The sequence below is a fragment of the Cetorhinus maximus genome, chromosome 23 (assembly GCF_964194155.1).
Source record: "Cetorhinus maximus chromosome 23, sCetMax3.hap1.1, whole genome shotgun sequence".
Taxonomy (NCBI): domain Eukaryota; kingdom Metazoa; phylum Chordata; class Chondrichthyes; order Lamniformes; family Cetorhinidae; genus Cetorhinus; species Cetorhinus maximus.
The window spans coordinates 7,651,040-7,676,097 of record NC_135901.1 but is presented as its reverse complement, the minus strand read 5'-3'; the positions used below and the strand labels follow the sequence as shown (position 1 = coordinate 7,676,097).

Here is a 25,058-nt window from a genome sequence, read left to right as displayed (position 1 = left end):
CCTAGAAGGACAAGGGCAGCAGACACCAATGACCACTCCATCCTCCTTCAATGCCTTTTCACTGGTGTCCAGCTGGGTGGGACTGCATGGTCCTGATTCCTTCCTTATTGACTTGTAGCCAGAGAATCTCCTGCAGTAGCTGTAATTATTTGAGTTACACTGTTACAAACGCACTCACTCGATAGGTGATCAGGTATCACTGCCCTTTGATATACAAATGTTCCATTATCACGCTCACAGTGACTGTATTTTACAGACAGTGACTGTATTTTACAGACAAGTCCTTCTTACCACACCAGCCCTCCTGGATAGATCAACAGAGAAATGCGAAGACATTATAGTCCACCAGCCAAGATCATAGTGGTAAAAACATTTGATAATTCCCATTAAAATACAAAGCACAGCAGAACAACTGTGCATTGGCCTGTTACAAACTTATTGAAACAGATTCATTGCCACCTCCTCCCTTTCCACGTTCCAGGTCCCCAAACACACTTTCCCGGTGACACACTAATTTACTTGTACTATTTACAATTTAGTATTCTGTATTCACTGCTCACGTTGTGGTCTCCGATACACTGTGAAGACTAAATCCAGATTGGGTGACTGCTTCATGTAAAATCACCATTCACTTTGCAAGTGTGATCCTGAGCTGCTTCTCATCTACTGTTTTAATTCTCAGCCTCACTTCAAGTCTGACCTCTTAGCCCTCGGCCTCCTGTACTGCCGCATGAAGCCCAACAGAAGCTCGAGGAACAGCAGCTCGTCTTTGATTAGTCACTTTACAACCTTTCAGACTCAACGTTAATTTTAATAATTTCATATCATAAACATCACTCCCATTTTTAGGGCAGTAGATGCTGGTAATGGCTCTGCTGTTACCATTTATCCCTCCTCTGAACCTGTCTTATTTGTTTACTTGTCCCATTAGTTTCTTTAATTGTCTGGTCACCCAATGTTGCCTTGCACCATTGTCCCCTTTATCATTTACTCTCTCCAGCCTTCCATCCTGTCACAAGACCGTTTGTTGTTTCCTTCTGTCTGCCCCTGTTTTCTCTGACTCTGGACTTGTTCATAAACTGTTAAATCTGGGAAATTTTCCAGTTTGGATAAAAGTTCAGCGACGTGAAACATTCACTGAGAATGATGCTGTTTGACCTGCTGAGTGTTTCCAACATTTTCTGTTTTGAGATCGGATTTGCAGCATCTGCGGTATCTTGTTTTTGGGGTCACTGTGGATCAGTTTTCCCTCACTTATCGTTACCTGTTTAAAGGTGAAGATGGAGCTTTTAAAGAATGAGACAACAGGAACTGTCACCCTGTTGAACATGAAACTAAACTCACTGTTAATTCCTCATCAGTAACAATGTTAAACACAAAGTTTCCAGCCGGGATTGAACCAGGGACTTTTTCATATAAAGTAAACGTGATAATCACTGCACTGGGGAAATGAGCGTGAATCCCCCCCGGACAGAGGGGAACTGACCATCCATCTCTAGCTCTAATTCCCAAACAGAAAATGCTGCCAAGAATCAGCAAGTCAGGCTGAGTCTGTGGCCGCTCTCAGCGTTTGAAACCGTCACAATGCCCGGGTGATTGACGGCAGCTCCGGACCAATAGGAAGAGGGGGCGGGACTGGAGGACCAAGCGTCGGGGCTGGTCCTCCAACCAATCGGAGTGAATGCGGGGGCGGGACCGGACTGTGACTGAAGCATGCGCAGTGCGGGTAATGGCGATGGGGAGACGGGTCCACAATGGGTAAAGGGGGGGATGGCGGGGCGGAGGGAGCGATGGATCCGGCGGGTGGACGGAGAGGCTCCGGAAACATGTTGTGTAAACCGCAAACCCCGGAAATAAACTGACCGGTCCCCCTCCCCCGTTTGCACCGAGCGGGGCCGCAGCTCCCAGATCAAGGAAGAGCCGGTTTGTATCAGGCTGGACATTGGTTCCAGAGGCTGGTCCCTGGTCTCCAGAGTCGTTTCTTTATCATTGAATCATTGAATGTTTACAATACAGACAGAGGTCATTCAGCCCGTCTTGCCTGTGCTGGCTCTCTGCAAGAGCAAATCAGCTGGTCCCACTCACCTGCCCAGGACCACAAGACCAGCAGCAGATATTACCCATCCCCAGTTACCTGTGGAGAAGATGATGTTTGACCTTCTTGAACCGCTGCAGTCCGTGTGGTGAAGGTGCTCCCACAATGCTGTTAGATAAAGAGTTACAGTGATGTTGAAGGAACAGCGATATATGTCCAAATCAACAACAACAATGTGTGTTTGTATAGCACATTTCATGTAATAGACCTTCCCAGGTTTAACAGATGTGCTAAAAAGCAACATTTGACACAGAATCATGTAAAGAGGTAAGAGGGCAGATGGCCAAAAGTTTGGTCAAAGATGTAGGTTTAAAGGAGAATCTTGAACGAGGAAAGAAAGAAAGAGAGCGGAGAGGTTTATGGAGGAAATTCCAGTGCTTATGGCCTTTGAGTTTAGATGTGGATACTAAGGATGAAGCGATTAAAATCGGGAATGCTCAGGAAGCCGGAATGAGCAGACTGCAGAGACCTGGGTGGGATGTGAGGCTGGAGAAGATTACAGAGATAGGGAGGAGTGAGACCATGGAGGGACTTGAAAACAAGGATGAGAAATTTAAAATGTTGGTGCTTCTTAAACAGGAACTTTCATAGGTCAGTGAGCACAGCGGTGATGGGTGAATAAGACTGGGTGCGAGTAAATATACGGGCAGCAGAGTTTTGGATGAACTAAAGATTATGGGGAGGTTGAATGTGGGAGACCGGCTGGAAGTGCTTTAGGAAGGAACATAAGAAATACGAGCAGCAATAGGCCATTCAGCCCTTTGAGCCCTTCTGCCATTCAATGAGATCACGGTTGATCTTCTACTTCAACACCATTTTCTGGCACTATCCCCTTATCCCCAATGTTTTTTATATGTAGAAATCTATTGATCTCAGTATTGAACATTCTCAACGACTGAGCCTCCACAGCCCTATGGGGCAGAGAATTCCAAACACTCACCATCCTCTGAGTGAAGAAATTCCTCCTCACCTCAGTTCCAAATAGCCTGCCCCTTATTTTGAGACTGTGTCCCCTGAATCTAGAACCTCCAGCCAGAGTTAAGCCTAGAAATAACAAAGGAATGGATGACAGTTTCAGACGAGCTGAGACTAGAGTGGAGTCGGGTGATGGAAATTGGCGGTCTTGGTGATGATGTGGATGTGCTTGGAAGCTCATCTTGGGGTGAAATATTTCACCACGGCTTCGAACAGTCTGTTTCATCCTCACAGAGTTGTCAGGGAGAAGGATGGAGCCGTTGGCTAGGGAGCGGAGTATGTATTGGGGAATGAAGACAATGACTTTCATCTTCCCAATATTTGAATGAAGGAACTTTCTGCTCATCCAGTCCTGGATATCAGACAAGTCAGAACAGTGTGTGAGTTGGAGGTGATGGTGTTCACATACACCTGCTACGCTGGTCCTTCTAGATGGTGGAGGTTCAGGGTTTGGGAGATTCTATCAAATTGTGGTTCAGTTGTCAGTCTCTAAAATGCCTTTCCATTGCCCCTGTCTCTCCAACCCTCTTCTGTCTCTCTTGTGCCCTTCTATTTCTCTTTCTTTCTCTATCCCATTTCTCTCATTTTTTCTCTCTGTGTCTCTCCCACTTCTCTCTCTCTTTTTCTCTTGTCACATAGAATTCTCCATCCCGGAAGGCTCTGGATGCTCCATCTTTAAATATATTTAAGGCTGAGATGGAGAGATTTTTGGTCTCTCAGGCATTCGAGGGAAATGGAGAGCGTGCGGGAAAGTGGTGTTAAAGACCAAGATGAACTAATATTGTTTCAGGCACACTATCTAGACCTTTATTTCTCCAACATAAGAGAAGATTAATTGATGTCCAGTTGCTAACTGCTCCATTTTTGGAGTCTTTTCTCCTTTCTAACTCTAGATTATTTCAGTTCTCGTGCCTTCAATTACTCTCACAGACAAGTCCCAGCTCCCTATACCTTCCAGGTTGTCTCTCCTAGACTCGGGATCCAGGGAAGTCTCCCAGGATCACTAAACACATAACCCAGTCCCAGGATCACTAAACACATAACCCAGTCTTTTGTACTGATATGCTGGGATCATTGAGAATGGTGATGTTTGTGGAGCCTACTCTTCCTGTTAGTTGTTTAATTATCCATACCTTTCCTGACTGGATGTGGCAGGACTGCAGAGCTTTGATCTGATCCATTGTTTTTGGGATTGCTTCACCCTGTCTCAAGCATGCTGCTTCCACTGTTTAGAATGCATGTAGTCTCATGGTATAGGGTCACCAGATTGGAATCTCAGTTTTAGGAATGCCTGGTGCTGCTTCTGACATGTTCTCCTGCAGTTCGTGTTGAATCAGGGTTGGTCACTTGGCTTGATGGTAATGGTAGAGTAAAGGATATGTGGGCCATGTGGTTACAGATTGTGGCTGAATACAATTCTGCTGCTGCTGATGATCCACAGCACCTCATGGATGCCCATTTATATCTAGATCCATCCTGAATCTATTTCATTTAGCATAGTGATAGTGCCTCACAACATGATGGACAGTATCCTCAGTGTGAAGACGGGACTTTGTCTCATAAGATCACAAGAATTAGGAGCAGGAGTAGGTCTTTTGGCCCCTTGAGCCTGTTCCACCATTAATAAGATCATGGCTGATCTCATTGTGGCATCAACTGCACTTTCCTGTCTGCCCTCCCCATCCCGTCGATTAACTCTTGATTGCCGGGATGAAGAACTGTAGCTACGAGGGTAGATTGGAGAGGTTGGGTCTGTTTTCCTGGGAGAAAAGAAGGCTGAGAGGAAACTAAATAGAGGTATTCAAGATTCTGAGGGGTATGGACAGAATAAATAATGAGAAACTGTTGCCACACTCATGAGTGCATCAAGAGCTAGAGGGCACACATTCAAAATAATGGGCAAAAGGAGTAAAAGTGATGTGAGGAATTTTGTTTTTTACCCAGAGGATGGTTGGAGGCAGGTTCGATCGAGGTATTCAAAAGGGAATTGGATTGCTACTTGAAGAGAGAGAATATGTGAGGTTACGGCATAAGGCAGGGTAGTGGGATGAGGTAGAATGCTCTTTCAGCACGTCAGTGCAGACTCGATGGGCCAAATGGCCTCCTTCTGTACTGTAAAGATTCTGTGATCAACCACAATCATGTTGAATGGCGGAGCAGGCTCATTGGGGCTTATGGTCTACTCCTGCTCCTATTTCTTTTTCTTTATTCATTGGATGTGGGTGTCATTGGCTAGCCCAGCATTTATTGCCCATCCCTTATTCAGAGGGCATTTAGGAGTCAACCGCGTTGTGAATGTGGAGTCACATGTAGGCCAGACCAGGCAAGGACAGCAGATTTCCTTCCCTAAAGGGCATTAGTGAACCAGATGGGTTTTGACGACAAACAACAATGGTTTCATGGTCATTATTAGACTTTTAATTCCAGATTTTTATTGAATTCAAATTTCACCATCTGCTGTGGTAGCATTCAAACCCGGGACCCCAGAGCATTACCCTGGATCGCTGGATTACCAGTCCAGTGACAAAACCACTATGCCACCGCCTTCCCCTAGTGTTCTCATAGAGGCCAGAGTCTTGTGTAGCCCAGACTGGAGGCAGGTTCCCTTCCCTGAAGGACATTAATGAACCAGTTGGGTTTTTACAAAAAATCCGACAGCTTTCATGGTAATTTTTTCCTAGTTCTGGCCCCAAAAATTACCAGAATCATTAAGTTCAATTTCACAACCTGCCTTTGTGTTTCTGTGGGTTCTCTCTCACTCCCTTTTTTTCTGTTTTAAATCAATTTCACAGGATATTAGAAGGGGAGAATTTTTCAGTCAGGAAACTCAAACCAAACATCACATCAGAATCTGAGAGAGTCGCCCAATTTGTTGTAACCAGAATATCATCGGATTTTGAACATGGAAGGAAAAAGTACCGTTCACAGTGGAGACAAACTGTGGAAACGTGGAGACTGTGAGGAGGGATTCAGATTTCCATCTGACCTGGAAACTCATCGACGCAGTCACACTGGAGAGAGGCCATTCACCTGCTCCATATGTGGGAAGGGATTCACTCAGTCATCCAGTCTGCTGAGACACCAGCGAGTTCACAGCGGTGAGAGACCATTCACCTGCTCTGACTGTGGGAAGGGATTCGCTCAGTCATCCAACCTTCTGAGACACCAGCGAGTTCACACTGGGGAGAGACCATTTACTTGCTCCAAGTGTGGGAAAGGATTCGCTCGGTCATCTGACTTGCTGACACACCAGCGAGTTCACACTGACGAGAGACCTTTTAAATGTTCAGACTGTGGGAAGTGCTTTAAAAGTTCCCGGGACCTGATGCTCCATCAACGTGTTCACACGGACGAGAGACCATTCAGGTGCTTGCACTGTGGGTCTGGGTTCAGACAGTCATCTCAACTCACTGAACACCAGCGAGTTCACACCGGCGAGAGGCCATTCACCTGCTCTGACTGTGGGAAGGGATTCGCTCAGTCATCCAACCTGCTGACACACCAGCGAGTTCACACTGGAGAGAGACCTTTCACCTGTTCTGACTGTGGAAAGGGATTCACTCAGTTATCCACCCCGCTGAATCACCAGAGTGTTCACACTGATAAGAGACCTTTTAAATGCCCAGACTGCGGAAAGTGCTATAAAAAGTCCAGGGAGCTGATGTCCCATCAACGTGTTCACACTGATAAGAGACCTTTTAAATGCCTGGACTGCGGAAACTGTTTTAAGAGTTCTGGGGAACTGATGCGCCATCAACGTATTCACACTGACGAGAGACCATTCAGGTGCTCTCAGTGTGGGACTGGGTTCAAGACATCATCTGATCTCACTGAACACCAGCGAGTTCACACCGGGGAGAGGCCGTTCACCTGTCCCAACTGTGGGAAGGGATTCACTCAGTCATCCACCCTACTGACACACCAGCGAGTTCACACTGGGGAGAGACCGTTCATCTGCCCCAAGTGTGGAAAGAGATTCACACAATCATCCAACCTAATGAGACACCGGCGAATTCATAAGTAACTAGAGTGATTGGGTTTTGCTGGAAATCACAGAGGACTGAACCGTGTTCATTGGGTCTGTTTCTACTGATGTTAATAATTTCCAACACAGTTACATGGGCTAATATTTTAGATAAAAGTCAAATAAATCAGCTTTGTGTTGAATACATTGTGTTGAATCTTTCTAATATTTCTAACACAAGTTAATTACTTTCGAAGGTTTCTCTCACTCCCCGTCTCCTCCATCCTCACCTTCCAACAAGTATGAGGAGATCATGGAATTTCCTTGTCACTAAGATTGAAACAATCCAATCAGCTGCCTCTGCTGCTTCCCTCCCTTATACTAGTGCACCGGGCCAAACTGTCTCCAAAGTTCCTCCTTACCTGAGCCCTGAACTCACATCTTTCTCCAGTTTCTCTCCCTTCTCCCATCATGCCCTGCAGTCTATTCTAGGGCTTCTCGGCACGACCACCAATGGTGCAGTGATTGAAATGGGGGATGCACAGGGGGCCAGAATTAGAGGAGGGGGTTGTGGAGATGGAGGGTCTGTCTGTGAGTTAAGACATAGGGTGACAGAAGTTTGGATGACCCAAGGTTACAGGGGGCAGAATGTGGGAGACCAGCCAGAGGGTGTCGGAATAGTCGAGTTTGGAGGTGATAAAGGCGTGGATGAGATATTCGGCAGCAGATGAGCTGAGACGGGGGAGGAGACGAGTGATGTTACGGAGGTATAAATGAAGGGTTAAGCTTGATGGAAGTTGGATATGTAATAGCAGGAGATTGTTTAAGTGGAGGATAAAGGTCGATAACTCCCCAGAACAGGTAAAGCACCGGTTAGATACAGAAAAGCCTTCTCCAGTGTTGGGAATTTTTCTATGTTCTTTATCACCATCTCATTTTGCCTTGCACCATCATCCCTTTCGCTGAATAATCTCTCCTGCCTTCCACAGACCTGCCCTCTTTTGTTTTTTACCCCACCTCTCTAACTTCTGGAGCTGAAAGGTTGACCTTGTTTCTCTCCCTGCAGAAGCTGCCAGACCTGCTGAGCATTTCTAGCACTCGCGATTTTTATTTCAGCTTTTGCAGCATCTGCAGGATTTTGCTTCCGGACTGAGACCGTGTCCTGTGCTGACGTCACAATGAGTACTCAGCGGAGGACCTGCCGCCCACTCGGTCCTTCAGCCTTTGCCCGCGCTCTCGCTATTGGTCGGGATGCACGTCAGTCACCAGCCCAGGCCCCGGCCCCACAGAGATAAAACAAAAAACTACTGCGGATGCTGGAAATCCAAAACAAAAACAGAATTACCTGGAAAAACTCAGCAGGTCTGGCAGCATTGGTGGAGAAGAAAAGAGTCGACGTTTCGAGTCCACATGACCCTTCAACAGAACTGAAGTATAGTTAGGAGAGGGGTGAAATATAAGCTGGTTTAAGGTGGGGGGGGGGCGGGGGGAGAGAAGTTGAGGGTGGGGTGGTTGTAGGAACAAGCAAGCAGTGATAGGAGCAGATAATCAAAAGATGTCACAGACAAAAGGATCAAAGAGGTGTTGAAGGTGGTGATATTATTTGAGAAAAGTGCTAATTAAGAATGGAAGACAGGACACTCAAAGTACAGCTCTAGTGGGGGTTGGGTGGAAAGACTAACAAGGTATTAGTTGTAGATTTAAAAATAATGAAAATAGGTGGGAAAAGAAGAATCTATATAAATTATTGAAAAAAAAACAAAAGGGAGGGGGAAGAAACGGGGTGGGGATGGGGGGAGGGGGAGTTTAAGATCTAAAGTTGTTGAATTCCATATTCAGCCTGGAAGGCTGTAAAGTGCCTAGTCGGAAGATGAGGTGCTGTTCCTCAATGAGCAAGCCAAGGACAGACATTTGGGCAAGAGAGCAGGGTGGAGTGTTAAAATGGCAAGCGACAGGGAGGTTTGGGTCTTTCTTGCGGACAGACCGCAGGTGTTCGGCAAAGCGGTCGCCCAGTTTGCGTTTGGTCTCTCCAATGTAGAGGAGACCGCTAGAGGAGACACCTTAACTGGTCTATAGTTTCCTGCTTTCTGTCTCCTTCCTTCTCTTCAATAACGGCGTTACATTTCTGATTTTCGAATTTGCTGTGATCTTTCCAGAATCTAGGGAGTTTTGAAAGATTACAACCAACGCATCCGCTTTCTCTGTAGCCACTTCCTTTAAGACGCTCAGGCCATCAGGTCCAGGAGACTTGTTATCCCTTATTCCCAATAGTTTTCCTAGTAGTTTTTCTCTAGTTGCTTCCTCCCTTTAGCCATTTGATTTTCTACTATTCTTGGGATGCTTTAGGTGTCTTCAACCATCAAGACAGATACAAAATACTTGTTCTGAGAAGTGTTTATCTTTCTTTGGCAGTCTTCCATCTCCTGAGATGATTTTTTTTTATTCCTTCATGGGCTTCACTGGCTGGGTCAGCATTTATTGCCCATCCCTAGTTGCCCTTGAGAAGCTGGTGGTGGTGAGCTGCCTTGTTGAACCGCTGCAGTCCATGTGGTATAGGTACACCCACAGTGCTGTTAGGGAAGGAGTTCCAGGATTTTGACCCAGCGACAGTGAAGGAACAGTGATACATTTCCAAGTCAGGATAGTGAGTGGCTTGGAGGGGAACTTCCAGGTGGTGGTGCTCCCATGTGTCCACAGCCCTTGCTCTTCTAGGTGGCAGAGGTCGTGGGTTTAGAAGGTGCTGTCAAAGGAGCCTTGGTGAGTTGCTGCAGTGCATCTCGTAGATGGAACACACACTGCTGCTACTGTGCATCAGTGGTGGAAGGAGTGAATGATTAAGGTGGTGGATGGGGTGCCAATCAAGCAGGTTGCTTTATTCTGGATGGTGTTGAGCTTCTTCAGTGTTGATAGAGCTGCACTCATCCAGGCAAGTGGGAGTATTCCATCACACTCCTGACTTGTGCCTTGTAGATGGCGGAGAGTCTTTGGGGAGTCAGAAGGTGAGTTACTCGTCGCACGATTCCTAGCCTCTGACCTGCTGTTGTAGCCATAGTATTTATATGGATAGTCCAGTTCAGTTTCTGGTCAATGGTAACCTCCAGGATGTTGAGACTGGGGGATTCAACGATGGTAATGCCATTGAATGTTAAGGGATGGTTTGTGCTGTGGTGGTGAACTCTGTGTTAAGCATAACCTGGTGTGGCTGAGGGCCCTACACAGTCATGGAGGCCTCTGCTCCATGTGCTGAAGATAAAGGCAGTGGGCTGAGAAGGTGCAGGATTCAATGGCCTCTGTTTGCTCTGGGCCCTCATCTCAGCCAGCTGAGCTTTCCGTTTCTTCACACCACTTCCAAGGCCCTGCCAAGCAGTCAGCTTCCAGAGGACACAGCCATTGGCAACTGTCTCCCCGTTGTCAGTGTCAATGTCCTCCATCTTCATATCCTCCTTGCAGTGGAGAGCTGGATGTCCAGAGGATTGTTACCCAGTGGCCAGTTCACCTACAGAAGAGCTCTGGGTAAACAGCCATCATCTATCCGATGGGTGTGGCTGAGCCAGCACTTTTACTTTGTAATGAGCGGCTGTTGATGGAATTAGCGTGTGCCAGGGCCTCCGAGTTGATGACTGAGAGATGCTGAGGAAACGTGTTGAGATGACAAAGGTGGAAACTGTTCAGCCTTTTCTCCTGCCCTGCATATGTTGTCCAGGTCTCACCACTGTCGAGGAATGTGCTGAGGACGCGGGCTTGGCAGACTCACAGATTGGTTCTTGGTCAGGTTGCTGTTGTTCCACATTCTCTTAAAAGTTTATCGATGTACACTTTTATATATATCTACAATTAATAAATAATATATAAACATTTTAATTATTGTATTATTTTTGCCTGTGATTCCCCCCCCACTCTGCCCCCTGTCCCAGAACAGCCCCAGTTTCCAGTCCTAGCTCTGTGCTGCCTCAGCTGCTCTCACCTGGGGACAGCGCCTCACAACCTGCTTCAGCGCACCTGAGCTCCACACCACACCCTGCCCCCCGCCGCACCATCATTGGTTGGAGGACCCACCCCCAATCTGTCCTCCAGTTCCACCCACCCTCTCCCTATTGGTTGGAGCGCACATCAGTCACCGCCCCCTCCCCAATTGTGATCACCTGGTCTGCTCCGCCCAGCTCCGCATCCGCTCCAGTTGGTGTCCCGTTAACCCCGGTCCAACTCTCAGGTTTGTACTTTATTTGGTACTTCTCCCTGCCCACTTCTCCACCCCCACCCAACATCACCACCCCTGGGGATGTCCTGTCCCACTGGAAGAACAGGCCCTGCAGAGGTGGCAGCACAGTGGTATACAGCTGAGAGGGAGTTGCCCTGAGAGCCCTCTACATTGACTCTAGACCCCATGAAGTCTCATGGCATTAGGTGAAACATGGGCAAGGAAACCTCCTGCTGATTACCACGTACCACCCTCCCTCAGCTGATGAATGAGTGCTCCTCCATGTTGAGCACCACTTGGAGGAAGCACTGAGGGTGGCAAGGGCGCAGAATGTAACCTGGGTGGGGGACTTCAGAGTCTATCACTAAGAGTGGCTCGGTAGTACCACTACAGACTGAGCTGACTGAGACCTAATTGACATAGCTGCTACACTGAGTCTGCGGCAGGTGATGAGGGAACCAAGAAGAGGGAAGAACACATTTGACCTCATCCTCACCAACCTGCCTACCACAGATGCAACTGTCCATGACAATATCAGTAGGAGTGACCACCGCACAGTCCTCATGGAGAGAAAGTCTCACCTTCACATTGAGGATACCCTCCACAGTGGCACTGCCACCGTGCTAAATGGGATAGATTTTGAACAGATCTAGCAACTCAAGACTGGGTATCCATGAGGCGCTGTGGGCCATCAGCAGCAGCAGAATTGCACTCAAAAAGAATCTATAAAGAATAGCCTGGCAAATCACCCACTCTACCATTACCATCAAGCCAGGGGACCAACACTGGTTCAATGAAGAGTGCAGGGGGGCATGCCAGGAGCAACATCAGGCATACCTAAAGATAAAGTTTCAACCTTTTGAAGCTATAACACAGGACTACTTGTGTGCCAAACAGCATAAGCAGCAAGTGATAAACGGCTAAGCAATCCCACAACCAATGGACCAGATCCAAGCTCTGCAGTCCTGCCACATCCAGTCATGAATGGTGGTGGACAATTAAACGACTCACTGGAGTAGGAGGCTTCACAAGTATCCCCATCCTCAATGATGGAGGAGCTCAGCACATCAGTGTAAAAGATGAGGCTGAAACATTTGCTACAATCTTCAGCCAGAGGTGCCGAGTGGATGATCCATCTCGGGCTCTTCCGGAGGTCCCCAAAATCACAGATGCCAGTCTTCAGCCAATTGAATTCACTCCAAATGCTGTCAAGAAGTGGCTGAAGGCACTGGATACTGCAAAGGCTATGGGCCCTGACAATGTTCTGGCAATAGTACTGAAGACTTGGTGCTCCAGAACTTGCTGCCCCTCTAGCCACTGACGCACAGTATCAGCAGTGTATCTCCAAGATGCACTGCAGGAATTCACCAAGGCTGCTTTGGCAGCAACTTCTAAACCAATGACCACTCCCATCTAGAAGGACAAGTGCAGCAGATATATGGGAACACCATCACCCGGAAGGAGAGTCATACAGACTCGAAACGTTAATTGAGTGTTTATTCTCTCTACAGATGCTGTTAGACCTGCTGAGTTTTTCCAGCATTTCCTGTTTTTGTTTCAGATTTCCAGCATCCACAGTATTTTGCTTTTACCACCTGGAAGTTCCCCTCCAAGTCACTCACCATCCTGTCGCTGGGTCAAAATCCTGGAACTCCCTTCCTAACAGCACTGTGGGTGTGTCCATACCACATGCACTGCAGCGGTTCAAGAAGGCAACTCAACATCACCTTCTCAAGGGCAACTGGGGGTGGGCAGTAAATGCTGGCCCAGCCAGTGAAGCCCACGTCCCGTGAATGAATAAAAAAAAATCAGTAACAATTTTCCAGCCGGGATTGAACCGGACACTTTCTCATGTAAAGTAAAGGTGATAATCACTGCACTGGGGAAATGAGTGTGAATCCCCCCCGGACAGAGGGGAACTGACCATCCATCTCTAGCTCTAATTCCCAAACAGAAAATGCTGCCAAGAATCAGCAAGTCAGGCTGAGTCTGTGGCCGCTCTCAGCGTTTGAAACCGTCACAATGCCCGGGTGATTGACGGCAGCTCCGGACCAATAGGAAGTGGGGGCTGGGCTCCGAGCGAGGGCGGCTGGTCCTCCAATCAATCGGAGTGACTGAGGGGGCGGGGCCAGGCTGTGACTGAAGCATGCGCAGTACAGGTAATGGCGATGGGGAGACGGGTCCACAATGGGTAAAGGGGGGGATGGCGGGGAGGAGGGAGCGATGGATCCGGCGGGTGGACGGAGAGGCTCCGGAAACATGTTGTGTAAACCGCAAACCTCGGAAATAAACTGACCGGTCCCCCTCCCCCGTTTGCACCGAGCGGGGCTGCAGCTCCCAGATCAATGAAGAGCCGGTTTGTATCAGGCTGGGCATTGGTTCCAGAGGCTGGTCCCTGGTCTCCAGAGTCGGTTCTTTATCATTGAATCATTGAATGGTTACAATACAGACAGAGGCCATTCAGCCCATCCTGCCTGTGCTGTCTCTCTGCAGGAGCAAATCAGCTCGTCCCACTCCTCTGCCCTTTCATTAACAAGACCAGCAGCAGATATTACCCATCCCCAGTTACCTGTGGAGAAGATGATGTTTGACCTCCTTGAACTGCTGTAGTCCATGTGGTGAAGGTGCTCCCATAGTGATGTGGGGTAAGGAGTGACAACGATGATGAAGGAACAGCAATATATGTCCAAATCAACAACAACAACAATGTGTATTTATATAACACATTTCATGTAATAGACCTTTCCAGGGTGTTTCACAGGTGTTTTATAAAGCAACATTTGGCACAGAGTCATGTAAGGAGATATGAGGGCAGATCACCAAAGGCGTAAAAAAACCAGAGGTACGTTTTAAGGATAACCTTAAAGTAGAAAAGTGAGGTCGAGATGTGGAGGGGTTTAGAGAGGAAATCCCAGAGCTTATGCTGTTGGCAGCTGAAGATGTGGTCACCAAAGATGGAACAATTAAAATCAGGAGAGCTCAGGATGTCAGAATTAGAGAAGCACAGATATCTGGGAAGCTTGTGAGGTTGGAGGAGATTACAGAGCTATGGCGGGCAGTCACCATGATTGTAGAGTCCGGTTGGGCAGTCACCATGGTTACAGAGTTATGGCAGGCCGATACCATGGTTACAGAGTTATGGCGGACAGTCACCATGGGTACAGAGTTATGGCGGACAGTCACCATGGGTACAGAGTTATGGCAGGCTGTGAGCATGAAGGGATTTGAAAGCAAGGATGGGAAATTTAAAATTTTGGAGCTTCGTAACCTGGAGACTTTGTAGGTCAGTGAGCACAGGATTGAAGGGTGAACATTCGTGCCACACAAATGTCAGGCAATGACCGTCACTAACAACAGTGAATCTGACCATCTCCCTGTGACATTCAATGGCATTACCATCGTTCAATCCCCTACTATCAACATCCTGGGAGTTACCATTGACCAGAAACTGAACTGGACTAGCCATAGAAATACTGGGGCGACAAGGGCAGGTCAGAGGCTGGGAATTCTGTGGAGAATAACTTACCTCCTGACTCCCCAAAACCTGTCCACCATCTACAAGGCACAAGTCAGGGATGTGATGGAATATTGGAATATCCACTTGCCTGGATGAGAGCAGCTCCAACTACACTCAAAGCTCAACACCATCCTGGATAAAGCATCTCACTTAACTGGCACTCCAGTCACTTAAACATTCACTCCCTCCATAACCGATGCACAGCAGCAGCAGTGTGTACCATCTACAAAATGCACGGCTGCAACTCAGAAGGATTCTTTGACAGCACATTCCGAACACACGGCCACTACCATCTAGAAGGACAAGGGCAGCAGATAGATGGGAACACCACCACCTGGAGGTTCCCCTCCAAGTCACTCACCATCCTGACTTGGAAATATATCGCCGTTCCTTCACTGTCACTGGAACTCCCTCCCTAACAGAACTGTGGATGTACCTACGCCACATGGACTGCAAAGAGAATTGGACATCCCCACCAGCTTCTCAAGGGCAATTAGGGATGGGTGATAAATGCTGCCCTAGCCAGTGACACCCACACCCCGTAAAATAATTTTTAAAAAAGACAGAGGTGATGGGTGAACAAGACTTGGTGTGAATAAGCGCACGGGTAGCAGAGTTTTGAATGACCTCAAGATTGCAGAGAAGTTGATTGTAGGACACTGGCCAGGAGTGTGTTAGGATAGTTAAATCTCGAGATAACAAAAGAATGGTTGAGAGTTTCAGCAGCAGATAAGCTGAGACTAGGATGGAATCGGGTGATGTTTACAAGGTGGAAATAGGCGGTCTCAGGGATGTAACAGGTATGTAGCTGAAAGCTCGACTCGGTTTTAAAGATGACTCCATGGTTGTGAACAGTCTGATTCAGTCTCAGACAGTTGCCAGGGAGAGGGATGGAGTCAGTGATTAGGGAGTGGAGCTTGTAGTGGGGACTGAAGACAATGGTTTCAGTCATCCCAATATTTAAGTGGAGGTAATTTCTGTTCATCCAGTACTGGATGTCAGACAAGTCAGGATGGTGTGTGACTTGGAAGGGAACTTGGAGGTGATGGAGTTCAAAAACACCTGATACCCTGGTCCTTCTAGGTGGTGGGGGTTGAAGGTTTAGGATGTTCTGTAGTTCTGGTCAAGCTGTCGATATAAAGAATTCCTCTCCTTTGTCTCCTGCCTCTCCCACTTCTTTCTCTCTCCCTTTCAGCCCTCCCATAGAGGACAGAGTCTTGTGCAGGCCCAGACCGGGTGGCAGGTTCCCTTCCCTGAAGGACATTAATGGACCAGTTGGGTTTTGATGACAATCCAGCAGTCTTCATGGTCACTTTTTCCTAGTGCCGGCCTCACAAATTGCCAGATTCATTCAGCTCAATTTCACAACCTGTTTTTGTGTTTTTGTGGGTTCTCTCTAACTCCCTTTTTTTCCTGTTTTCGATCGATTTGACAGGGTATTGGAAAGTGAGGATTTGCAGTTGAAAACTGAAACCAAACATCACATCAGGATTTGACAGGGTCGCCCAATTTATCATAAGTATCATCAGAATTTGAACATGGAAGGAAAAAGCACCGTTCACAGTTGGGAGAAACCGTACACGTGTTCTGTGTGTGGACAAGGCTTCAACCGATCATCTAACCTGTCAAAACATAAATGCAGTCACAACAGGGAGAAACCGTGGAAATGTGGGGACTGTGGGAAGGGATTCAATTACCCCTCAGAACTGGAAACTCATCAGCGCAGTCACACAGGAGAGAGGCCATTCACCTGCTCTGTATGTGGGATGGGATTCACTCAGTCATCCACTCTGCTGACACACCAGCGAGTTCACACCAGGGAGAGGCCTTTCATCTGCTCCATGTGCGGGATGGGATTCACTCACTTATCCACCCTGCGGACACACCATCGAGTTCACACTAGGGAGAGACCGTTCGCCTGCTCTGTGTGTGGGAAGGGGTTCATTAATTCCTCCAACCTGATGACACACCAAAGAGTTCACACTGACGAGAGATCTTTTAAATGTCTGGACTGCGGGAAGTGTTATAAAACTTCTCAGGAACTGATGTACCATCAACAAGTTCACACTGATGAGAGACCGTTCAGGTGCTCTGACTGTGGGACTGGGTTCAGACGATCATCTCATCTCGCTGTACACCAGCGCACTCACACTGGAGAGAGACCGTTCACCTGCTCTGACTGTGGAGAGGAATTCACTCAATCATACACCCTGCTGAGACACCAGCGAGTTCACACTGGGGAGAGGCCATTCACCTGCTCTGAGTGTGGGAAGCATTTCACTCAGTCATCTGCACTGCTTAGACACCAGCGAGTTCACAGTGGGGAGAGGCTATTCACCTGTTCCAATTGTGGGAAGAAATTCACTCAGTCATCCAACCTGCTGAGACACCAGCGAGTTCACACTGGGGAGAGGCCGTTCACCTGCTCCGATTGTGGAAAGGGATTCACTCAATCATCTAACCTGCTGAGACACCAGCGAGCTCACAAGTCACAACAGTGATTGGATTTTGCTGTTAATCAAATCCCGGACTGAACTGTGTTCATTTGGTCTGTTAATAAGCTGCACCCTAGTTATAGAGGCTAATATCCTGGACAAAGATCAAGTTTGTTTTCTTTGTGATAACCACACTGTGTAATATCTTTTTAGTATCTCTGAAACAAGTTAGTTCCTTTTGAAGGGGTCTCCCTCTCCCCCATCTCCTCCATCCTCACCTCCAACAACAAGTGTGAGGCGCTCATGGAGCTTCTTTGTCACTAAGATTGAGACAATCTGATCAGCTACTTCCCTCCCTTTCATTAGCCCACTCGGTCATTCTGTCTTTAAACTTCCCCCTTGTCTAAACTCACATCTTTCTCCGGTTTCCCTCCTACCTTCCATCATACCCCCTCATTTCTCATCTTGTCCATGAGACCTGCCTTCTTCTCCCTTTACTCTTTCCCCACTTAAAGCACTGATCACCCAACTTCCTTACGTTATCTGATATTGTTAATGGTTCTGTCTCTCTTCTGATACTGTCCCTCACACCTTTAAATTCACCCTCATCATCCACCCCAAAAAACCTTTCACACCACCGTCTTTGCAAATATTACCACCCCATCTCCAACCTCCCTTTCCTCACCAAAGTCCTTGAAGTTGGTGTTCCCCAAGGATCTATCCTTGGCCCCTTCTATTTCTCATCTACATGCTGCTACTAGGCGACATCACCCAAAAGCAACGTGTTAGTTTTCACATGTACACTGAGAACGCCCAGCTCTACTTCACCACCATCCCTCTCCATTCTTCTACTATTACTAAATTATCAAACTGCTTATCCGACATCCCGTACTGGATGAGCAGAAATTTCCTCCAATTAAAAATTGGGAAGACCAAAGCCATTGTCTTCGGTCACCACTACAAATTCCGTTCCCTAACTACCGAGTCCATCCCTCTCCCTAGGAACTGTCTGAGACTGAACCACACTCTTCACAATCTTAGTCTCATATCTGACCCCAAGATGAGCTCCCGACCACATATCCACACCATCACTAATATCGGATATTTCAATCTCCATAACATCTCCTGTCTTCACCCCACCACAGCTCATCTGCTGCTGAAACCCTCATCCATGTCCGTGTTACCTTTAGACTTGACGATTCCAATACATTTCTGACCAGCCTCTCACGTTCACCCCACTGCAACACGAAAACGTGAGATTATCCAAAACCCGTGTGCTTTCTTAGACCATGTCTCATTCACCCATCACCCCTGTGCTCACTGACCTACATTGGCTCCTGGTCAAGCAATGCCTTGACTTTAAAATTTACATCCTTGTTTTCAAATTCCTCCATTGCCCTGTCCCTCCCTATCTCTGTAATCTCCAGTTTCACACATCCTGTGAGATATCTGCACCCTTCTCATTCTGGCCTCTTGAACATCCCTGATTTTAATTACTCCCCCAATGGTGCATGTGCCCATGCATGAAACTCTGAAATTCTCTCCTTAAACCTCTCTAGCTCTCTCTCCTGATTAAAGTTGCTTGTTAAAATCTGCCTCTCCAATCAGCTTTTGGACATCTGTTCAAATAAAGACCAATGTGACTCAGTGTTAATTTTTTCTTTATGATAACTCCCCCGAAGCACCTTGGGATGTTTTATTACATTAAACATGTTATATAAATACAATTTGTTACTGTTTTACAATAGCCAGTTTGCACATGGTAAGATTCCACAAACAGCAATCAGACGGTGACCGATTAATCCAGTTTTTTTGGTGTCAGTTAAAGCATGAATGTTGGTCCCACTGCACCAGGAGAACTCCCCTGTGGACAGTATGTGGGGTTGTTGAGATCTCCTGAGCTGAGAGTGGAGCTGATTGAGCTGTTGGGTCTGCAGTGTACCTTGAAGAACCGCTGTCTGGGATCTTTCCTCTTAATTCACTAACCCCCTGAAGTTGTTTATGCAGTAAAATAGTTAGTTGATCTGAATTTAATCTTTGGAGAAAAATCTACAACTTTAAATCAGCTGTAAAAGAGAAAGAAAATTCTTCTGTTCATTTAACACCTTTCACACCCTCAGAACATCCTAAAGTGATTCACAGTCAGTGATGCATTTTGGAAGGAAGAATGAGGAGAGGCTATAAACTAAATGGTACAATTTTAAACAGAGTGTGTAGCAACAAAATACTTGGGGATGAAAGTACACACTTCTTTCATTGTGATAAGGCAAGTTGATCAAACTGTTTTTAAAAATGCTAATGGGATTCTCAGTTTATTAATGGAGGCATGGAATACAAAAACAAGGAAGTTATCCTGAATCTTTATAAATCCCTGATTAGCTCAAATATTGTGTTCAATTCTGAGCACTGGGTGAGGGCCCCATTCAGCAAAAGGTATTCAAATAGAACTGGATACAGATAAATCATATCACTGCTAACTGACATTTAGATTTTATTTACTGCTCCTGATACCTGGCACCTGCCGTAATCTCGGGAGAGACCAGTAACTTGTTATTTAAAATAGAAGAAATCTGAAATCTCAGTTATTTATGGAAAGAACGAAGACACAAGATTCCATAATTTAAACAGAAGAATTTTTACTGTACGGGAGTCAAGCAAAGCAAACACTGAACACTTTCTTAGTTAATCACCTATACTCTAAAACCCAAAGTCAACATTAGTTCAACATGAATTAAAAGGCAAATCATGGTCAATTATAAATGATAAATTACACATTAAATGACAGATACAATTAAGATAGGTCTTATGATTTGACTTGGCAGTGTATCTCGCTTATATGTCATCAGTCTCAGTCACAACTCAGAACACTGTCTTCCTCACAAGGAATTTCAGCTCCTCTTCTTCTAGGATGTAGCCTGATCTCGAGCCAACAGCAGCGCACAACCAACCTGAGTTCCACGGGCACGGTCTTCACCAAAAATGACACACATCTGCGGAACCACCTCAACTCTGCTCACGACGGTCTGGATGGTGTAGATCCACCAAGTAACAGAAACAGCTGCAGCTCCTGTATCGAGTCTCTATCTTCTTCAGCCTGCCTGGACTGCAGTACTGAACCCATCATCCACCACTGAGCTCTGAGGGCCCTCTGTGACCTTTTATATGATTTTAACCAGGTTCAGTCTTAGTTTCCTTTGAAAGTGGGAGGGTCAGTTCCTTTCTCAGTTTCCCTTTTCAATTAGGGTCTGTCTCAATAATTACAACCTCTGACCACAGATTCCAGAACACACCTCTTAGCTCGAACCATCACATCAACACTTGGAGCAAATGACTGGCCTGAGGCCTGTCTCGGATAAAAACACAAGGACCACTTGTCATCACAGAAATTTACAGCACAGAGGAGGCCATTCAGCCCATCATGTCTGTGCCACCTGAAAATGAGCTCTCCAGTCTAATCCCACTTTCAAGCTCCTGATCCATAGCTCTGTAGGTTACAGCACCTCCAGTGCATTTTGGAGTACTTTTTAAATGCGACTATTTCTGCCTCGACCATCCTTTCAGACAGTGAGTTCTAGACCCTCACCACCCTCTGAGTGACAACATTCCTCAACTCCCTGCTAATCATTCCACCAATGACTTTAAAAATCTGCCACCTGGTCATTGACCTCTCTGTTAATGAAATAGGTCCTTCCTACCCACTTTATCTGGCTCCCTGACCAGAACTGTGCTCAGTACTCTAGCTGTGATCTAACTACTGTTCTTTATAGTTCTAGAATAACCGCTCTCTCACCTCCCATTGACTTCAATGTAATGGAAGCTGACGAATGGAACCTGTCAGCATTTGAAAGACATTTACAAATGATTCGAGGGTTTCTTACAGTTGGGATCTTTCTCTGTTCTGCCCACTCCAGGTGTTAGGTAACAGACTTTGTCTTGGGAATATTGAGCTGGAGTATTGGGCCATGTGTTTCCTTGTTCATCTTGTTGACTCTAAATGTTGAATCTTGTGGTTTCAGACACCAGATAATCAAGCTCACATCAACAGATTATCTTTTCCTGACTTTATTAACAACACTGCAATCATACAGACAGAGTATAGTCCCCCAATCTGGAGAACAGGGATAATGTTGGGGTAGACTCCTTGTTCGAGTATGTCCAAGCTGTAAATGATTCCATTGTTTTCTGTGGCTCCTCTCATGACTGAAGAGTCCGATGTGGGATCGACATGGACGCCCACAGAACTGGCAGTTCATGTTGTTGTTGTTGGTGCCGGAGGAACTTCTGCAGCTGCTCCACCACTGGTCTTCCTCTGGGCACATCGGATGTTGCGAGTCTGGAGTAGATGGTCCTTGAAACATGCTGAACCAAATTTCAGTATTTGCCTCCACATGGGCCAGTCGGCTGCAATGTTTTCCCCAGAGAGATGGTCTGCAATGCACAAGTTTGTAAGGGTCTTTTTTAAGGTGTTCTTGTACCGTTTGTACTGACCACCTTGATGTTGTTTACCCTGAGACAGTTCCCCATTGACGATCTGCTTGGGGATTCTGTCATCATCCATGTGGGGGACATGGCTTGGCCATCTAAGTGGAATTTTCTGGAGGGTGGTCTCCGTACTGTTGAGCCCAGCATGATGGAAAACCTCTGGAAGGTATGGGAGCTGGGACTTGTCCATGAGAGGAACCAAAGGTCTGAGAACTGAAATAATCCAGAGTTAGATAGGAGAACGTAAGAAACAAGAGCTGGAATAAATCATACAGACTCTAAAACCTGCCCCAACATTTAATCAGATCATGGCTGATCCTCAATTTCAACCTCCACTTTCCCACTCAATCCTCATAACCCCTAATTTTCTTAGAGTCCAAAAACCAGTCAATTTCAGCCTGTAACACAGTGAATAAGTGAGCATCCACAATCCTCTGGAGTAGAGAATTCCAAGGATTGACAACCCTCTTAGTGAAGTAAGTTATTCTCATCTCAGTCTGAAAGGCCAGAGATGATGCCTCCTAGCTGTAGAATCTTGGAAACAGCCTCTCAGAATCTTCCATTAAACTGCAGAGAGTATAGTCCCAGTCTACTCAATCTCTCATCACAGCACATTCCATCATCCCAGGAATCAATCTAGTGAACATTCTCAGAGCCTTCCATTAAACTATAGAGTATAGGCCCAGTCTACTCAATCTCTCATCATAGCGCAACCCCATCATCCCAGGAATCAATCTCGTGAACATTCTCAGAATCTTCCATTAAACTGCACAGAGAGTATTGTCCCAGTCTATTCAACCTCTGATCATAGCACAACCCCATCATCCCAGGACTCAATCTACTGAACATTTGTTACAATCCCTCTAAAGCAAGTAAATCCTTCATTAGGTAAGGAGGTCAAAACTGTAAACAGCAATCCAGATGTGGTCTCACCAGAGCCCTGGACAATTGTAGCAAGACTTCCTTACTCTTGTATTCCAATCCTCTTGGAATCATCACCACCATATCATTTATTTTCTAATTGCTTGCTGCACTTGTATGTTCACTTCCTTTGCTTCTTGTGCAAGGAAACCCAAATCCCTCTGAACAACAGCATTTAGTTTCTCACTATTCAAGAAAAATTCAGTTTCTCTCTGCTTCTTACCCAAGTGAATAGCCTCACATTTTCCCATATACTCAATCTGCCACCTTCTTGCCTACTCATTCAACCTGTCCATGTTCCTTTGCAGCCTCCTTGTGTCCTCCTCACAGCTTACTTACCCACCTAACTTGGTATGATCAACAAACTTGAACACATTGGATTCAGTTCCTTGAAGTAATTCCTGAATATAGACTGTAAGTATCTGAAACCCCAGTCCTACTGCTTGCGCTGTTCCAGAATAACAGCCCGCTGACCTCAACATGACATGATTATTCCTAATCTCTGTTTTCTGTCCTTTAACCACTCCCCCACCCGTGCTAATATTTTACCCCCAACCCCATGAGCCCTGACCTTGTGCAACAACCTTTTGTGTGGCACCTTATCAAATGACTTCTCAAAATTCAATCATTATATATTCCCTTGTTCCCCTTTATCAAATCTGCGAGTTACATCCTCAACAAATTCTAACAGCTTTGTCAAACACGGTTCCCCTTTCATCAAACCATTTTGACTTTTGTCTAATCATATTGTCCTTTTCTAAGTGCTCTGTTACCACTGCTTAAAAATAGATTCCAGTACTTTCCTGATGACTGATGTCCAGCTAAATGGCCTGTAGTTCCTTGTTTCCTCCCTCCTGCTTTTCTTGAAGATTGGGATTACATTTTCCACCTTCCAATCCATTAGCACCATTCCAGAATCTAGGGAATTTTGGAAAATCACAAGTGGTGCATCCAATATCTCTTTCAGAATCCTGGAATGTAGGCAGTGAGATCCAGGGATTTGTCAGCTTTCTATCCCAAAAAGATCCAAAAATGGAGCAGTCAGTAACAAGAAGCCAGTGAGTCTCCTTTTATCCTGGAGAAATCAAAGAGTTGGCACACACAAAGGTAATTCATTGGACACCAAACCCCAATTCAGAAAGCCAGAATTCTGTCAGAATGAACATGGTTCAGTCCTGGATGTGATTTTCAGCAATATCAGCAGAATCAAACACCTTGTGGACTCACTGGTGTCTCAGCAGGTGGGATAACTGAGTGAATCCCTTCCCACGCTTGGAGCAGAGGAATGGCCTCTCCCCAGTGTGAACTTGATGGTGTCTCTGCAAGGTGGATGAACGACTGAATCTCTTCCCACACGTGGAGCAGGTGAATGGTCTCTCCTCAGTGTGAACCTGCTGGTGTGTCAGATGCTGGGATGACAAGTGAATCCCTTTCCACACTCAGAGCTGGTGAATGGCCTCTCCCCCAGGTGCACATGTAGTTGTTCCGTGAGGCTGGGTGAACACCTGAATCTCTTCCCACACTCAGGGCAGGTGAACAGCCTCTCCCCAGTGTGCACACGTAAGCGTTTTATGAGGTGTGTCGAAGACCTGAATCTCTTCTCACACTTGGAGCAGGTGAACGGTCTCTCTCCTGCGTGAAGTCCCCGATGTTGAATTAAAAGTGAAGGAACGTCAATATATTTCCAAGTCAGGATGGTGAGAAGTGGCTGTGACATATTTCTTGCACACCTCAGGATGAATCCACATGTGGGTTTTGCTGTCAGTGAGGAGAAATGAGTAAGGCCAAAGTGCCATTTGTCTCTCTCAGCATGACCCTGAAGGACTGTGTCCAGGCTGGAGTTCTGTTCCTGCCGTGCGATCCTCCCCCAGATTGTCCTTTCTGAGATCCAACCAGGTGATGTTAAACACTCAAGTGGGAAGGATAAAAATCTACATGTGTTCAAAACAAAGCTTGACATGCTATTCGACATCTATACAGAATATTAAACAGCAGCCCAATTATATGTCCAGTAAAATCTGCAGAAACAACCCCAACTGTCAGAATGAAAGAATTCAATCCTGAACATGATTAACAGCAGCAAAAAATGCAGAATCCAACCCCTACAGTCACTTGTGAACTCGTTGGTGTGTCAGCCAGGAGCCTGACTGAGTGAATCCCTTCCCACACACGGAGCAGGTGAACGGCCTCTCCTCAGTGTGAATTCGTTTGTGTATCAGCAGATCCTTTTTACTTTTAAAGGCCTTCTCACAGTATGAACATTCAAAGGGTCTCTGATCAGTATGAACAAGTTGGTGTGTCAGAAGGCGGGATGATCGAGTGAATCCCTTTCCACACACCGAACATGTGAATGGCCTCTCACCAGTGTGAACTCGCTGGTGAGTTAGCAGGTCGGATGAATTAGTGAATCCCTTCCCACACATGGAGCAGGTGAATGGCCTCTCCCCAGTGTGAATTCGTTGGTGTGTCAG

The 25,058-nt window shown here is 46.4% G+C and overlaps 4 protein-coding genes across 5 annotated transcripts in view; 2 read left to right on the top strand and 2 right to left on the bottom strand.

The window, feature by feature from the left end:
• The window catches only part of LOC144697764 (uncharacterized), a 35,980-nt gene extending 28,743 nt beyond the window's left edge, over nucleotides 1-7,237 (top strand). Inside the window, exon 5 of the mRNA XM_078569765.1 lies at nucleotides 5,953-7,237. Coding sequence (XP_078425891.1) covers nucleotides 5,953-7,094 — 1,142 coding nt within the window. The 3' untranslated portion in view covers nucleotides 7,095-7,237. The remainder of the gene's footprint in view (nucleotides 1-5,952) is intronic.
• The window catches only part of LOC144698197 (uncharacterized), a 510,286-nt gene that overhangs the window by 471,682 nt on the left and 13,546 nt on the right, over nucleotides 1-25,058 (bottom strand). The window lies entirely within an intron of this gene.
• The window catches only part of LOC144698215 (uncharacterized), a 186,576-nt gene that overhangs the window by 152,739 nt on the left and 8,779 nt on the right, over nucleotides 1-25,058 (bottom strand). The gene's annotated exons all lie outside the window — the stretch shown is intronic.
• Nucleotides 16,199-17,909, top strand: LOC144698180 (uncharacterized). The gene has a single exon (XM_078570128.1). The coding sequence runs from the start codon at nucleotides 16,288-16,290 to the stop codon at nucleotides 17,248-17,250; it is 963 nt and encodes a 320-aa protein (XP_078426254.1). The 5' UTR covers nucleotides 16,199-16,287; the 3' UTR covers nucleotides 17,251-17,909.